This window comes from Rutidosis leptorrhynchoides, unplaced genomic scaffold, assembly GCF_046630445.1.
Source record: "Rutidosis leptorrhynchoides isolate AG116_Rl617_1_P2 unplaced genomic scaffold, CSIRO_AGI_Rlap_v1 contig18, whole genome shotgun sequence".
Lineage (NCBI taxonomy): Eukaryota > Viridiplantae > Streptophyta > Magnoliopsida > Asterales > Asteraceae > Rutidosis > Rutidosis leptorrhynchoides.
In genome coordinates, this window is record NW_027266429.1 from 20,500 (window position 1) to 36,968 (window position 16,469).

General features: G+C 36.4%; 3 protein-coding genes across 3 annotated transcripts; all 3 read left to right on the forward strand.

Moving 5' to 3' along the window:
• The first annotated feature begins 970 nt into the window (after positions 1 to 970).
• LOC139881639 (chloride channel protein CLC-e) lies at positions 971 to 5,883 on the forward strand. The gene is made up of 9 exons (XM_071866085.1): positions 971 to 1,034; positions 1,328 to 2,212; positions 2,308 to 2,517; positions 2,636 to 3,102; positions 3,582 to 4,115; positions 4,207 to 4,418; positions 5,039 to 5,123; positions 5,178 to 5,240; positions 5,722 to 5,883. The coding sequence occupies exons 1-9, from the start codon at positions 971 to 973 to the stop codon at positions 5,881 to 5,883; spliced, it is 2,682 nt and encodes an 893-aa protein (XP_071722186.1).
• On the forward strand, positions 5,880 to 7,217 carry LOC139881640 (uncharacterized). The gene is made up of 3 exons (XM_071866086.1): positions 5,880 to 6,505; positions 6,581 to 6,904; positions 6,980 to 7,217. Exons 1-3 carry the CDS (start codon positions 5,880 to 5,882, stop codon positions 7,215 to 7,217), a joined length of 1,188 nt encoding a protein of 395 aa, XP_071722187.1.
• Positions 7,218 to 9,088: 1,871 nt separating this feature from the next.
• Positions 9,089 to 15,684, forward strand: LOC139881641 (probable inactive ATP-dependent zinc metalloprotease FTSHI 4, chloroplastic). The gene is made up of 17 exons (XM_071866087.1): positions 9,089 to 9,252; positions 10,520 to 10,820; positions 11,072 to 11,327; positions 11,577 to 11,952; positions 12,307 to 12,565; positions 12,935 to 13,066; positions 13,195 to 13,269; positions 13,335 to 13,460; positions 13,560 to 13,669; positions 13,746 to 13,824; positions 13,948 to 14,085; positions 14,192 to 14,303; positions 14,468 to 14,631; positions 14,760 to 14,865; positions 15,028 to 15,104; positions 15,292 to 15,435; positions 15,541 to 15,684. Exons 1-17 carry the CDS (start codon positions 9,089 to 9,091, stop codon positions 15,682 to 15,684), a joined length of 2,763 nt encoding a protein of 920 aa, XP_071722188.1.
• Positions 15,685 to 16,469: the final 785 nt, after the last annotated feature.

Genomic DNA, 16,469 nt, shown 5'->3' on the forward strand with positions numbered 1-16,469 from the left:
ATTATGGAAAAAAAATTATAAGTAGTCAATAAATAAATAATTGTTTCGTAAAGGATCACTAGTGAATAGGTGGCTTAGTGGTGGTTAGGGGGAAGTTTTCTATCATGTATCTTTTTTGTTTAATGCTTGGTTTTGGGTTCAACTCCTCTTGACAGCAATATATTATATATCACATATAATTTTTTATGTACTTTTAAAGGAGTTTATTCATATTAATTTTAATAACTAAAAATAATACATAATTTATTAATATGCATAATTATATTATTAGAATATTTTTTTTGAAGTAATCATACATAAACAATCTTAAAGGAAATAATTATATGTAATATGTTTAATAGTACTACTAAAAAATATTCCCTCCGTCTTTCAATACATGATTTTTTAAGTTGTTGGCACAAAAAATGAGGTGGAAGAGAAATTTTAATATATTAAATTATACATAAAATTCATCTATTTTAAAACGAAATAAAAAGTCTAAAAAACATATATTACGAGACAGAGGAGTAGAATTTTTTAGATCAAATTTATTTTGATATTAAAAAATTTCACGATACTACATAAATTTAAAATATAAATAATAAATATTTTAATATTTAAAATATATAATTTTTATTTAAATTGCTTAATTATAAATTATAAAACACGTACTTCTAAGTAAATAACATTAATAAATTTACTCTAAAATATTTGTTTCAATATTTATATTAATAACATGCTTTTATCCGGTCCCTCCCGCATAGCAATTCAGGATCCGTCTCCGGAAACAATGAAATATTGTACCAAAAGAAAAAAAAATCATTATTAATAGCACTTAACTAGTACTACAAGGCTCGTTCCAGTTCCAGTTTCCGTCAGCCGAATGCCTCTATGGAGAATATTTGTGTGCTTCGCTTTGTAGGTGATTGGTTTTACGTAGAAGCTAATAGGATTGTCAAGAATGGCCTAACTTTTTGATAGAAATACTATAATGGTAGAGGATATAAAAAGCATAAAATGGAAATGTCAGGGTCACGCTTGGAGAGGATATAGCTGTAGGGGTTAAAATGGTGTGTGTGGAAAGCATAAATAATACTCATTCCGTATATAAATAGATGGGTGTTTTCTTTTTGTCTTTTAAACATTGACATTTTGAAAATATCAATATATTGTTCTATATATTTTTACCCTTCCACTAACTTTACATCATATATAATTAATAATTTAATTAAAAAAATTTATTATAATTATAAAATAAAGATAATTTTTATATTGAAATAAATGATATTTATATGTGTAAAAAATTTAAATGCGTAAACTATTCAATAATACGCATTTCCTATTCTAGTTCGATTCAACCAATCGAACCGGCCTGGAGAAAAGAAATTAGCAGTTTCGGCCCAAAGTAAAACATTGGCTTTTGGGCGTTTGAGCAGTCATCACATACCAACCAACCATGGCCGAAACGGGAAGGCAAAGGAAGGAGTTTTATCCATTCAAGCTTTGACGATCATGGTGGAAGCTGCATTGCTCCTGTTTCATCACTTCCCCTCGTCTCCCCTACTCGCTTCTAACCATTATTTGCCTTTTTCAAATTCAACAACAACTTCATACTTGACCAAGTTTAAATCATCTACCAGTCTAACTCTCTTTCGAAGACCTTTTCTTACTACTACTAGTAGGGCGCTGCCTCCAACAAAGCAAAATCCCGAACAAAATGAAGAAGAAGAAGAAGAAGGACGTACAGAAGATGTTCGAGGAAATTCCTCAATCATAGTGTCTTCATGCTTGGTGGGGCTTCTCACTGGAATTGGCGTCGTACTCTTTAACAATTCCGTGCATGAAATTCGTGATTTCTTCTGGGATGGGATCCCTTATCGTGGAGCCTCCTGGTTGAGAGAAGAACCCATTGAAGCTATCTGGGCTAGAGTCATTCTAGTCCCTACTTTTGGAGGTCTCATTGTTGGCCTCTTGAATTTCCTTCGTGAAGAAGACGTTGAATTCCCTATTCCTAATCCCTTACAACAACAGGTAAAGGCTGTATTACGGCCTTTCTTAAAGGCAGTAGCTGCTTGTGTGACTCTAGGAACCGGAAACTCATTGGGGCCGGAAGGTCCAAGTGTTGAGATCGGTGCTTCCATTGGGAAAGGCATTTCTGCTTTGTTTGATAATAATACTTCTAACAGAAAGATCTCCCTTTTAGCCTCTGGCTCTGCCGCTGGAATCTCCTCAGGTTGGTTTTCTCCATCAACTTCCTATCTTACTGTATATTGCCTCCGTTGGTATATTTGACGATTTCATACATATCCCTCAGTTTTTGATGTGCAGGTTTCAATGCCGCTGTTGCCGGTTGCTTTTTTGCTGTTGAATCTGTCTTATGGCCTTCACCAGCAAATAATGAAGATTCTTCCGTTTCACTAACGAATACCACCTCTATGGTTATACTTAGCGCGGTAATTGCTTCAGTGATTTCCCAAGTTGGCCTTGGTTCCGAGCCAGCTTTTAAGGTTCCTGAATATGATTTCCGCTCACCTGGTGGTAAGCAATGCTTTCTTCTTCTTCTGTGTTAAATCATTTTAATTAATTTTGCTATGATAATCAAGTTTTTCTGAGGAAAGGTAGAGCTTTTACTCTAGTTTATCATAATTCATTGCAGAACTCCCACTGTATATGTTGCTGGGTATTATATGTGGTATGGTTTCATTGACTTTATCGAAATGCACAACATATATGTTGGAAACTTTTGACATTCTTCGAAAGACAGTCCGTCTACCCCAGGCCGTGTTCCCTGCTCTGGGAGGATTAGCTACTGGGATTATAGCTTTATCCTATCCTGAAATCCTTTACTGGGGATTTCAGAATGTGGACATTTTGTTGGAATCTCGGCCATTTGTGAAAGGGCTATCGGCTGATCTATTGCTTCAGCTGGTGGCAGTGAAGATAGCTGCTACCTCACTGTGCCGTGCTTCTGGGTTGGTAGGAGGCTACTATGCCCCATCTCTCTTTATCGGTGCAGCCACAGGAATGGCATATGGGAAATTTATCAGTATTGCAGTTACCCAAGCTAGCCCGACTTTTCATCTCTCTATCTTGGAAGTGGCTTCACCACAAGCATATGGCCTGGTACTGTTCTGACATTATTATTAAAGCACAATTTATTGTTCTTCCCAAAAAAGATAAATTTACTAGTTTATACTGGTTATTCTAGGTGAATTCTATTTTTCATTGTGATAGAACTAGAGACTGAAGCCCTTTGCAGTTCACCATTCTGCTGATTTGTTTATGGGTTAAAAAAAAAAAACCCAGAAGTTTAGCCAACCGTAAGGTCTTATTTTGAAAATTAATCAAACCGCTCAATTTTAGTTGTCGGTTGCAGCTTGTTCCCTTCGTTAGTTCAGAATAAATTGAGATCTCTTGAAATTTAATTTAGATTAAGCTCCTTCCCACAGATATTCAAGCTGAGGTTAATTTTGTTGGCACAATTTAACTAAAAAATCATGCAAGGGCAAGCGTTTGGCTAAGCTAGACCTCAGATGATTATTAATATTTTACCCTGTTTTTTCCTAATAGCAAGTACAATTTGACAATTCTCTGCATTGTAGGTTGGGATGGCTGCTACACTTGCAGGCGTATGTCAAGTGCCTCTTACTGCAGTTTTGCTGCTTTTTGAACTCACCCAGGACTACCGCATTGTTTTACCTTTACTGGGTGCTGTAGGCTTCTCTTCATGGATTACATCTGGGCAGACTAGGAGAAGAAATGACCGAGGCCCTCGAGAACTTCAAGTACAGAAAGCTCAAAGAACTAGACCTGAACCCAATGAGCAATTTTCTAGTTCAGAGAGGGAAATTTTTGAAAATGACCTTTGTGAACTTGAAAGTTCACTCTGCGTTGATGATTCTAACATCACGAATTCTGAATACAAGAAGAAAATTCTTGTTTCCGAGGCCATGAGAATAAGATTTGTGTCTGTCAATATGGACACTGCATTAACAGAGGCTATAAATTCTATGCTCACAGAAAAGCAATCTTGCGCTATAGTTGTTGATAAGGACGATATCTTTGTCGGTTTCTTGACACTCCAAGACATTCAACAGTTCAGCAACGATGCTAAAGAAAGAAGTATTCGATCAAAGGTTGTCTCCTTTATTTTTTTTCCCTAGTTTTTTACTACTTTATAATTTATTCTAGTTCTGAAATTCTCAAGCATGCCTTTTCTTGTTACAGGACCATTTAGTATCTGTAATGTGTTTACAAGATTGTGGCAAGTGTCAAGTTCAATGGGTTGCAACACCTGGATTGGATCTTCTTTCTGCAGAAATTATGATGAACAGGCTTAAAGCAAATCAAGTTCCAGTAGTTTTGGAGCATGATAATAAAAGGCACAGAGGGCACCCAATTGGCATTTTGGACAGGGAATGTATCAGTTTAACTAGCAGGTACAAACCGCACCTCTTTTAATATTTGCAAAAAGTTGGTCAAATGAAATCGGGATAATGTACGGATCTGTTATCTTTTTATTTGTAATACAAATTCATTTATTTTATCTTGTTTCATTCATATATGTCCCTCTGTTATAGACACCCTGTATATCTCTGTATATTATGTATAGGGGTCCATATAAATGTGCAAAGAATGAATGAAAAAAAAGGGACGGATAGTTCATGAAGCTAAAATGGAGGAGGCAATGTGTACATTTTCACCATAAAATTATCGACTAGTTCGTCATCCATTCTTCCTCACACTGTACTTTCATTTTTTTTAAGAGTTACCAGGATAAACTTAGTCCTAGGTAGAAGCATTGGCAAAATATCTCTTAGTATATGATGGGAAGAGTAGACAATGGTAGATAGTAAGAAGTTTAATGTTTGTTCTGTCCATATGCAGCGCATTTGCAACCAGAGAATCCCTGAACCAAAATCATTTATGAGGAGGACAATAGTTTGCAGTCTCATGACATGCCAAGGAGAACTCTAGGGGTGAAGAAAAGGTCCCTGGATGATGTTGTCAAAGGTACTTATTCAGCCAGCAATGGTGTAATTCTGCATGTGTTGTTTAGTGCTGAGAAAAACAAACAAATGAAAAATTGTTCCACAATCTGCAGAAAAGATACAACTCGAGTGGTGACGAATCCATCGAGGAGAGTACAGCAATAATTAATGTAAATATTATTTGTATGAATTAATTTGTACATGTAGGTCTTTGTCCTGGAGATGAATCACTACAATGTCACTTCCATTTTAGAAACAAAACGCTCAAAGGTCGATTTAAACAAAAAGTGCTATATTTAGTTAAGATTAGCTTCTCGACACGAGAAACAATGTGTTTGCTTGCCATATGTGATTCTCTGGAGGGAATGTAAATGTATGTGTGAAAGAATCAGCTCGAGACTTGAATCGTCACAGGTCTCGGACAACTTTTTGCACCACGTAGTTGCCAAAAGGATCTTTCATCATTTTTCTACGTATGCGTATTTCGTCTTTCAGATCTTATTGCTAAATGATGCAGACTGATAAGCTCTGAATCTTTTCATTGTCTTCCTTGACCAACATCAAGATAAAACTCGATTTCATCCCTCGAAAGCTAGTGATCAGATCGATTTCATATCTGTATCGTCCATTACTTGTAAGACATAACATTAATATCATGTCGATTATTCAACATAATTTTTAGTCTTGTGCCTTAATTATTTTCGATTTTATTACATAATGATTTTATTAAAATAATTTTATTAAAACTAAGGGAGGTAAGAACAAAAAGAAGGCTGGTGGTCCAATTGCTCCAGGTTCTTCTCGAAAGTCCAGTGAAAAGATTTTTAAAGATCTAGTTCCTACAAGGCAGCGAAATGAAGATGGCAATGGGTTACGACCGAAAATCTTTCTCAAGGTCATTGAGAAAGGATGAAGGTTGCTACGTGGAATGTAAGGGGACTTGATGAGTTCTCGAAACAATCAGAGTGCAAGCATCTGATTGTTTCTCAAAATATTAAAGCTTGTGGTATACTGGAAACAAGAATTCAAGAACAGAATGTGGATCAAGTATGGCGTGGTTTACATTTAAATGGTTGGCAGGTTGTTCATAATACGGTTGTGGCTAGGTTGGGTAGGGTATGGCTTGTGTTTGATGATAGTGTGGATGTACAAGTGGTAGATATTCAACCACAGTGGATTCATGCTAGAATCAAGTTTAAAGATCATGAGTTTATGTGGACTATTGTGTACGCTCATAATGAGATGGAGGATCGTAGGTCTCTTTGGGAGTTTATTGCTCGTGAGGGGGCTGCTATTTCTATTCCCTGGTTTGTACAAGGGGATTTTAATGTTGTATTGAAGGAAGAGGAGAAAAAGGGTGGACATGGTCTTGATTATATGGCTGCATTGGAGTTTGAAGATGCTTTGATTTCTGCTAATTTGTTGGAGATGAGATTTCAAGACCCGTTGTTCACATGGAACAATAGGCAAGAAGAGGGTGATCGTATATATTGCAAGTTGGACAGAGTTTTGTTAAACCAGGCTTGTTCAGAGAGGTATACATGAGGTTTTTATGAAGTATAAAATGAGGGGATTTCGAATCATTTGCCTTTGGTGGTCTCATTGAACAGTTTTAGGCATCATAAACCTAAGACTTTCCGATTCTACAATATGTGGATGCTCCACTCTAATTTTGGTGACTTATTGACTGAGGCCTGGAATATTCCGGTGTCTGGAAATCCCATCCACTATTTATGGGAGAAGTTGAAGCGAGTGAAGCAAAAATTGAAGGTTTTGAACAAGAATGAATTTTCAGATATATCTAAGAGAGTGGCCACGGTTCGAACTTTGTTAAGTGAGGTTCAAGTGAAGCTAATGGAAGATCCTACAAATGGGGTTTTACAAGACAAGGAAAAGGCTGTTAATTTTTATCTTCAAGATCTTCTTGCGAGGGAGTGTGAATTTTACAAGAAGAAATCTCAAGTGCTTTGATTGAATGAGGGTGACTCAAATACTATGTTTTTCTATAGTTCGGTGAAAAAGAGACAGACAAAGAATGCTATTACTAGACTTGTGGATAATAATGGGGTTGTTTTAACTGATCATGAGACGATTGGGAGAGCTATGGTGGCATTCTACACAGCTTTATTGGGTACTCGGATGGAGGATAGAACACCTATTGTAATGGATATTGTTCATACTAGTAATTTGATTTCTGCAGAGGATGGGGAGGATCTTTGTAGAGAGATGGTCGATGAGGAGATTTAGAATGCGTTGAATGATATTGGTAGCGATAAAGCTCCTGGTATAGACGACTTTAACAGTGGGTTTTTCAAGCAAAATTAGAGTATTGTAGGCAATGATGTTAGAAGGGTTGTTCATCATTTTTTCCTTACTAACAGAATAGCAAAGCAATTTAGCTCGACAGCATTGCCCATTATTCCAAAGAAGGATAATCATGTCGGGTTAACAGATTACCGATCGATCGCTTGTTGCTCGGTCATTTACAAAATCATTACGAAGATTCTCACTGAGAGATTGGGAAGGATGTTGGGGAAAATTATATGTCCCTTGCAATCTGTCTTTGTGAAAGGGTGTAATATTTTTGATAATATTTTCGTGGTGCATGAATTGGTGAGGGGCTAGCACAAGGAGGGAGAGGAATTGTTGTGTGCTTGTAAGATTGACATAAAAAAGATTTATGATTCAGTTGCATGAGAGTTTTTAAAGGATATGATGAAGGGTCTTGGTTTTTCAAGTAAGTTTATTCAGTGGACTATGTCTTATGTCAGTACTTCTTCTTACTCTTTGATGATAAATGGCAGCCTTGAGGGATATTTTCAAGGAAAGAAATGCTTACGCCAATGTGATTCTCTCTCACCATTGTTGTTCGTCATTGTGATAGAGTACTTCTCTCGAAGCTTAGCTAATCCTCCGACAGCGTTCAAGTTTCACAAAGGGTGTGAGGATCTTTGTCTCACGCATTTATGCTTCGTCGACGACCTGTTCCTCTTTTGTGGGGGTGACATAGATTCAGTTCTTCGGCTAAATGGTCGTTTAAACCATTTCCATGCTGTTTCGGACTTGCAAGTGAATAATACTAAGAGTGATATTTTTCTTAGTAATGGCCCAAGTGATAGACGAGAAGAGCTTATTCGGGCTAGCAGTTTTAGTGAAGGTGAGTTGCCAGTTCGTTATTTGGGAGTCTCACTGATCCCAGAGAGATTAAAGAAAGAGCATTGTGGGGAGCTTGTTGATAAACTTACAGCTCGGATATCATTATGGGCGGTAAAATATTTATCTTATGCTAGCATGTTGTTGTTAATAAAGGTTGTTTTGAGAAGTTTACATGTTTTTTGGTGTTCGGTATTTTTATTACCCAAATCTATTATTAAAGTGATTGATTCGAAATGTTGTGGCTATTTGTGGTCTGAAGGTGATAAGAAGGGTATCGTTGCAATAAACTGTAAAGAAGTGTGCTTACTAAAGAGGGAAGGTGGACTAGGAATAACTGAGATTGAAAAATGGAATCAGACTGCTATGGGCAAACAAATTTGGAAGATCTTGACGGAGAAGGAAACTTTGTGGGCTGTTTGGGTTAATCACACCAAGCTGAAACGATTGAATTACTGGGGTGTGAGGAGGCCACCAGATTGCAATTCTGCCTGGAGTGCTTTATTGAAGCTCAGGAGTACTTTCAAAAGATTTTATAGTTATAAATTAGGTAGAGAAAAGAGTTTTAGCTTCTGGTATGATCCCTGGTTCCAAGGGAGAGCATTGAGAGATTTATTTTCCTCTATTTTGTGTATAGATGCAGATGTGAAAAATATGGCTCGTGTTAGGGACGTGTGGAGAGGAAATTCCTGATAGCTACCTGATCTAATTATTGATGTAGTTGCAACAGCTTGGGAGGAAGTGCGTGGGATTTGTGGAGACACTCTTCAACCTGATTGCATTTAGTGGATAGCAGATTCTTCTGATAAGTACATTGTTGCTTCAGGTTATCAGGCAATTAGAAATAAGAAGATTTTTGTTCCTTAGTTTAAATTGGTGTGTGGAAGTGGTAATATTCTGAAACATAGCTTTATCATGTGGTTAGCTGTACGTAATAGACTGGCTGTTCGGGATAGGCTAGTTAAATGGGGAATTGTGGCTCTGGTATATGTCCTTTGTGCAACACATGTAATGAAACTGTTGATCACTTGTTTTTTGATTGTGTGGTTTCGAAAGGAGTATGGCAAGATATCATGCCTAGATGCCGAATTTTCAGATTGCCAGGAAGATGGCATAGGGAGGTGGCCTGGTTTGCGAAGAGACAGCGGGGAAGACAATATTGGCTAAGATGAGACGTTGGGCTTTATTGACTTGCGTGTATGAGGAATAATGTTGTTTTTTGAGCAGAAACTATAAAACACACAGACTGATACAAAATATTAAAAGTGTCATGTATTTTTGCTTGGCATATGGGACAAGGAATACTTGTGAAGAAATATTAGCAAGTTGGGAATGATGTAAAAGGCAGCTTGTTGCCGTGCTTTAAGTTTTAGATTGTATATATATATTTTTTTTTTATTTCTCAATACAACGGAAATTTGAAAAAAAAAAAAACGACCAGAAATATTTAAGAATAAATATGTAAGTTTATAGTATAAAAATTATTAATTATACTAAATAAAATTTAAGTTTATGTAGAATATTGGACTAAAAGAGAGAAAAAAATTAAGATATACTTCTATATAAACTTTAAATAGAAATATACTACAAATTATCAAAAATAAATAAATTTAGGAATATATAACAAGCTCTTTATAATTATTTTGAGTTTAAATATAAATATTACTCCTATAATATTATTAGAATCTTACTTCGTATTATATATTTTATTGATAAATAATATACATCAAAATTTAATTCGATAATGAAAGCTACAAAATAAAATAATTGTTTTTATTGTTTTTATTATCTAAAGGACAACTGAAAACTAGTTATGTGCTTCATAGTCATGGAGACTGAGACAGACCGAAGCCAAGCTTTCATATTAATGCCGGTTCATTTTAAGTTTGACTAAAGTCAATCCAACCCGAGTCGATTCCGGTTTATCAAGGTTTATTTTGTCATACATGATAAATGAACCCAAACCCATCGATCTATGTGGTCTCTTCAAAAGCCCCCATAAAATCTCTGCGAACCTCTTTTTGAGCTATCAAAAAACAAAATGCAGACCTCACCTCAAAATCTCAAAGCCAGATAAACTAGTACTACTAGAAGACTGGTTGTGGACTTGTGGTGGTCAGTGGCGTAGTTAGCGTAAAAATTCAGGATATTCAATATAATTAATCGTAAATTGAAGGTGTTTATTTACGTTAAATAATAAGTATTTATATGACTTTTATTAAAATATGAGGACTATTTTATAAAAAAAAATTAAAGTTGATTTGAACACCCTCAACTACTAGTGGCTCCGCCCCTGGTGGTGGTTATAAGCTATATTATTATCTCACTCATGTTTTCTAGCTCAAGAAAAAGGAACTTTGCATTTATCTAATTAAGCTTTGAAAAATGAATTCAAGCATTGGGTTTATTCAACCAAAACCCCCAATTAACCCGCTATTGTCATCGTCGTCATCGTCTTATCAAACACCTTTCGTGCAATTATTTCGAACGACTACTGTTTTATCTTATAGAAATAATTTAGCTCGTTCTATTAAGCGTAAGACAGTTACGGTAAGCGCTTTCAAAGTTTCTGTTTCAAATTCGAGTTTGAGTTCCAACTCTTATGACCCGTCTACCAGCTTGGATAAGCCGTCTACTAGCTTAGATAAGCCGTCCAGCAACTCGAAGGAAGACCCTGAGTCAACTCAGCTATTCGAGGTACTGAATTTTGCATTGTTCACATACTATAATTATAGGTTTGGTGAATCATTTGTTTTCATTTAACTATTGATCATAGGAAGAAGGTTGTTGAATATAGTTTAGGCTTCAATATTTGGGATGCATTTTTCTATTTTCTTGGAACAAACTGGATTTCGGATTAAAATTGTAGTTGTCGCTCAGTCATTATATGCAGTTTTTCTGTTTCAGAATGACCGAGAGTTTTAAACTATTCTTTTCCATCATTTTAGAAATTGAAAAATGCTGAGAGAGAACGGATAAATAATCTAGAAGAACTCGATAGAAAGGCGAATGTGCAGTTAGAGAGGCAGCTGGTGATGGCTTCAGATTGGAGCAGAGCATTGTTGTCAATGCGTGGAAAGCTAAAAGGAACCGAGTGGGATCCAGAGAACTCTCACAGGATTAGCTTCAGCGATTTCATGACGCTACTTAATTGCGATAATGTTCAACATATGGAGTACTCCAACTATGGCCAGACCATATCAGGTTAAGTAGTGGTTGCCGGTTCTTTAATAAAGCTTCTTTCAAATGTTCGTACTAAATTGTTATGTTGTAAATGATGCAATCATGCAATGCTTTTCTGTTAGAATTCCCTCTTAGCCTCTTGCCAAACTTTACTTTTAGCATTAGTGTCAGTAATGATAGCTTTTGTTTCCTGTGAATTGTATCACGCTCCATTTTAAAATCGATAAAGACAGGAATATTGCGTTGAAAGTTAATTGTATGTTTTTGCAGTGATTTTGCCATACTACAAAGATGAAAAGATCAGGGATGGGGAAGGAGGTTCAAAGAAGGATATTATTTTCCGGCGCCATGTGGTTGATCGCATGCCGATTGATTGTTGGAATGAGGTTTGGAAAAAGTTGCATCACCAAATAATAAATGTCGATGTTATAAATGTGGACACAGTACCTGCTGAAGTCTATTCTACTGTTGCAACAGCAGTCATATGGTCAATGAGGCTAGCTCTGTCTATTGGGTTATATTTCCGGATTGATAATATGATGAGACCAATTTATGCAAAGTTGATACCTACTGATTTGGGAAAGCCCACTGAAAAAAGCAGGCAGCCAATCAAGCGCCGTGCACTTGGCTCTCTTGGCAAGAGTCGGTTAGTGATCTGTCTTTTATAGATTTGCTTATATGTTTTATGATGGTCTGATGTTCATGTTCTCTGTAAATTTGTTCTTCAGTTCATGTGATATATATCGCATTGTGTGGGAACCAAAAATAGTTAGCTGAACCAACATGGACTAATCACGGCCAATTTCTCAAGGATTTTATTATTTTTCTGCACCTAGAAATATGACCAATGTATTCTTGGAAAGCTCTATGTCATCTTCTGTCATAATTTTTGTTTGAGTGGATCATAGAAGTTTCGAAATTATTATATTGTGAGCGTAGTCGCCATAGTTAATTTTCACTGTTAATTTACTGGGATCCTTTCTATTGTCTGTTTAAACAGGGCGAAATTTATATCAGCAGAAGAAAAGACTGGTGTTACCTTTGATGACTTTGCTGGCCAGGAGTATATAAAGAGGGAACTTCAAGAGATTGTACGAATTTTAAAGAATGATGAAGAGTTCCAAAACAAGGGGATCTATTGCCCAAAAGGTGTTCTTCTCCATGGGCCTCCTGGAACTGGGAAAACACTGTTGGCTAAAGCTATTGCTGGTGAAGCTGGCTTACCTTTCTTTGCCGCCAATGGCACTGATTTTGTCGAGGTAAGACTGAGTTTTCAAACGAAGTGGTAAATTTGTTTGAAACAACGGGAATTGCAGAGAGATTGTGTACTGGGTTTGTTGTGGCCCTAGCTCAGTATAAGCCATCTTTTTTTCCATTAACGAATTGTAAATGGATAAACTGAATAGATAACTTATTCAGTATGGATTTTTATGTTTTTCATTTTGCATGTCAATTCAAGCGGACAGTTTAATGTTAGGGCATACTCTGCTTTGCTTATGTCGTGATTGCACCAGTATCTTTAGATATTGGTTTGTCATTTCACCCGCGTTAGCTGCTAATAAATTTTTAATTTTGGTTAATCAAAGTGCTGGAAAGTTGTTAGAAACCTAATTTACATTTTACTGTAGATGTTTGTAGGCGTGGCAGCATCCCGTGTCAAAGACCTCTTTGCTAGTGCTAGATCATTTTCACCTTCCATCATTTTCATTGATGAAATCGATGCCATTGGTAGTAAGCGTGGTGGGCCTGATATTGGTGGGGTAAGTATATTTTTCTTCTTATATTGTGATATAGCTGATAAATGATCACATACCAGAAAGGCAGAAACATGTGAGTTTTGCCCATGAATTATTTTTATGTAGTGGTGATGAATATTATTTCGGTGTAGGGTGGAGCAGAAAGGGAACAAGGCCTGCTTCAGATTCTGACTGAGATGGATGGATTCAAAGTTTCTACAGCGCAGGTATGCTTTGTGCCTTTGACTTGTTAGATATTGTTTGATATAGCTGCTAAATTTGAGTTTTTCAGGTGTTGATTATTGGTGCAACAAATAGACTGGACATTCTTGATCCTGCTCTCTTGAGAAAGGGTCGTTTTGATAAAATTATTAGAGTTGGGTTGCCATCTAAGGATGGAAGATTGGCTATCTTGAAGGTATTTTCTGAACATTCAACTTTGTCAGCATTGCTTGCAGTCCTCTTCAAACTTCAGTGTTCGATTAATTAGTGTAATTAAGAATGTTCTACGTGATAGGTACATGCAAGAAACAAATTCTTCCGTTCAGAAGCGGAAAAAGATCTTCTACTGCAAGAAATCGCTGAGCACACCGAAGATTTTACAGGGGCAGAGCTCCAAAATATATTGTATGTTGTACGATCCTACTTTTAACTTTCCTTCAACTATCGTGGTAGAGTCTGATATTTTGTATTTGAATAACAGGAATGAAGCAGGAATTTTGACTGCTAGGAAGGATCAAGACTACATTGGAAGAGAAGAGCTTCTAGAGGCACTGAAGAGGGTTTGTGCTACTTTTTATCCCTGCTTTCAATGATTGGTTAAAATTCATGTTTGTCATGTTACCTTACTACATTATATTGTGTTCTTTCTCTCTTTCATATTTAGTTTTACAATGATTTTGCAGCAAAAAGGCACATTTGAAACAGGCCAAGAAGATAGTACTGAAGTGCCAGAGGAGTTAAAATTGAGATTGGCTTACCGAGAAGCTGCTGTTGCAGTACTTGCATGTTACTTTCCAGATCCATATCGCCCTTTTGTGGAGGTAGGCTGAAACATTATTGAATTATTTCATATCATTTCATTTGGTATTGCAAGTCTCTTCCTTAATCTACACCTGCTAATAAGATTATTTTGTGCATTTTCTCCAGACAGATATAAATTCCATACGTAGCCAGCCAAATATGCGCTATGTTGAAACTTCAGGCAGGGTGTTTGCAAAGAAAGAGGATTATGTAAATTCTATAGTGCGAGCATGTGCTCGTAAGTTTCTAAATTATTCATTCTTTTCCTACCATCATATTTGATTGACTGCATAAAATGCATTTGTTGCTTGATAAAATTGGAGATTTTAGTGGCATAGTTTATAGGAAGGATTTTTTTTTTTTTTTTTAATCTCCATCTTACTATGGTTGTTTTTTTTGTAGCTAGAGTAATCGAGGAGGAGATGTTTGGAGCTAACAACTTGTGTTGGATCTCTGCAAAGGCTACATTGGAAGCTTCCAGGCTTGCCGAGTTCTTGATTTTGCAGACTGGAATGACGGCATTTGGGAAATCGTTCTACCGGAATCATAATGATCTTGTGCCTAATGTATGTTTTGCTTTGTTAACTGTTGTCTACATATATTCATCCAAGTTTCCAATTCTTTTTGTTATTTAATTAGTTGTTTACTTTCTGTATATTTTGATTGCATTAGTAACTTTGGAGAGCGTATACAGCTTGCAGCCAAACTTGAAGCTCTTCGAGATGAGTACTTGCGTTTCGCAGTGGAAGAATGTTTATCTGTATTGAGAGAATATTATTCAGCCGTTGAGACAATCACAGGTAGCATTGATTTATGTGTTGAGCTACTCTAGGTTAAAAGTAAAGGTGCAAATGCTCAACCAAATAGATAATTTAAGGCCCCCTTTATGAAACTAACTTTGCGATATCAGGACAAGATGTATTTTGTACTAATAAATAGCTGCATCCATTTGTGATGTGTAGATATCCTACTTGAGAAGGGAGAGATTAAAGCAGAGGAAATATGGGACACATACAATAGGGCTCCTAGAATACCTCAGGTAATTCTCAACTTGGGGAACTGACGATTTCTCCATTGTCATGTTCACTTGATAACTATTTCGCCATGACATAATGTTTGTTATCTATGAATGAATTGAGGCTTACTTAGTTCATTCTTTGGTTTTCTGATGCTCATATTACTTTTATCTGATTCTGACTGTTACATACTCATGTTGTATTTTGCAGCCTCCTGTATATCCAGTAGATGAGCATGGAGCTCTAATATATGCCGGAAGATGGGGTATTCACGGGATTTCACTTCCTGGGAGGGTCACATTTGCACCTGGGAATGTTGGGTTTGCAACTTTTGGTGCTCCACGCCCAATGGAGGTAAATAATAGAAATAACAGAAAGATTTGCATGCCCCATATTATATAAATAAAATATGATTGAATTAGCGCTGATGTTTTTTGGTTGGCTAATTTTATCTTTCAGACCCAAGTGATTAGCGATGAAACCTGGAAGCTAATTGATGGTATATGGGACAAAAATGTGGAGGAAATAAGAGCCGAGCCAGCAAAGGAAATTGAAGAAGAGAAGGAGAAACCACAACTATTGCTAGCCAGCCATTTCCTCTGAACAAACTTGTTGATTCAATTCTCCCAGTTTAGCAAACATCCTTTGAATACGAGAATCGTTTAGGATGAAGTCTCTTGCCGTAAATACAAGTGGTAGGGATCCCCTGAAGAGCTGGAATATCTAGATTGAGAGTTCTGTTAGACTTCAGTGTTGTGTGCGTGTACCTTAGAAGAGAAGTATGAGCCCTCTCTCAGTGGCCGAGCTACATGTAAAATAAGTGGTCACTTGACCCCTAAAGTTTTGGAATATACATATACTACTCCCTCTATTCGTTTATTGATATAAACCCTTTTTCTTCCATCTCTCAAAATATGCAACTTTAGCTTAGTTACCGGTCTGGTTCCAAAAACATTAAATTTTGCTAAATCTTCAGTTATGGGGCTAATCAAATCAATCCTTCGTTTCAGAGTATTTTTAACTTTTAATGATGGGATAATTATGATTTTGGTCCCATTGTTTTGTCAAAAATCTGTTATTCGTCCTAAAGTTATTTCATAACTGTAATTCGTCCCATTGTTTTGCAAAATAGTGGGAATTCGTCCTAAATTATAAAGAAAGTCCCTATATTATTTGAATTGTGCAGTTTTCATCCTTTTTCCATTCTTTAGTTCAGATTTTAGCATTTCACTACATGGGCAAAACTTACATACGGTTACTAAGTGTTAAACATACGATGTTGTTTTAATTTTGTTTGCCTTCTATATCTCATCTCTTGACTCTCTGTTAAATCTTCTTCCGTGAACTTTTCGAAATCTCTCTCGATCAAACCGCTCAACTCCATCCCT

Bases quoted from the DNA above. Each gene is read 5' to 3' on its own strand.
- LOC139881639 (XM_071866085.1), top strand. From the start codon at position 971: ATGGTAGAGGATATAAAAAGCATAAAATGGAAATGTCAGGGTCACGCT. The intron at 4,419-5,038 runs GTACAAACCGCA...TGTGTTGTTTAG, and splicing joins TGTATCAGTTTAACTAGCAG to TGCTGAGAAAAACAAACAAA. The intron at 5,124-5,177 runs GTACAGCAATAA...TTGTACATGTAG, and splicing joins TGACGAATCCATCGAGGAGA to GTCTTTGTCCTGGAGATGAA.
- LOC139881640 (XM_071866086.1), top strand. From the start codon at position 5,880: ATGAAGGTTGCTACGTGGAATGTAAGGGGACTTGATGAGTTCTCGAAA. The intron at 6,506-6,580 runs GTATACATGAGG...CTCATTGAACAG, and splicing joins AACCAGGCTTGTTCAGAGAG to TTTTAGGCATCATAAACCTA. The intron at 6,905-6,979 runs GTGTGAATTTTA...GTTTTTCTATAG, and splicing joins CAAGATCTTCTTGCGAGGGA to TTCGGTGAAAAAGAGACAGA.
- LOC139881641 (XM_071866087.1), top strand. From the start codon at position 9,089: ATGGGGAATTGTGGCTCTGGTATATGTCCTTTGTGCAACACATGTAAT. The intron at 13,270-13,334 runs GTATGCTTTGTG...TGAGTTTTTCAG, and splicing joins TCAAAGTTTCTACAGCGCAG to GTGTTGATTATTGGTGCAAC. The intron at 15,436-15,540 runs GTAAATAATAGA...TTTATCTTTCAG, and splicing joins GTGCTCCACGCCCAATGGAG to ACCCAAGTGATTAGCGATGA.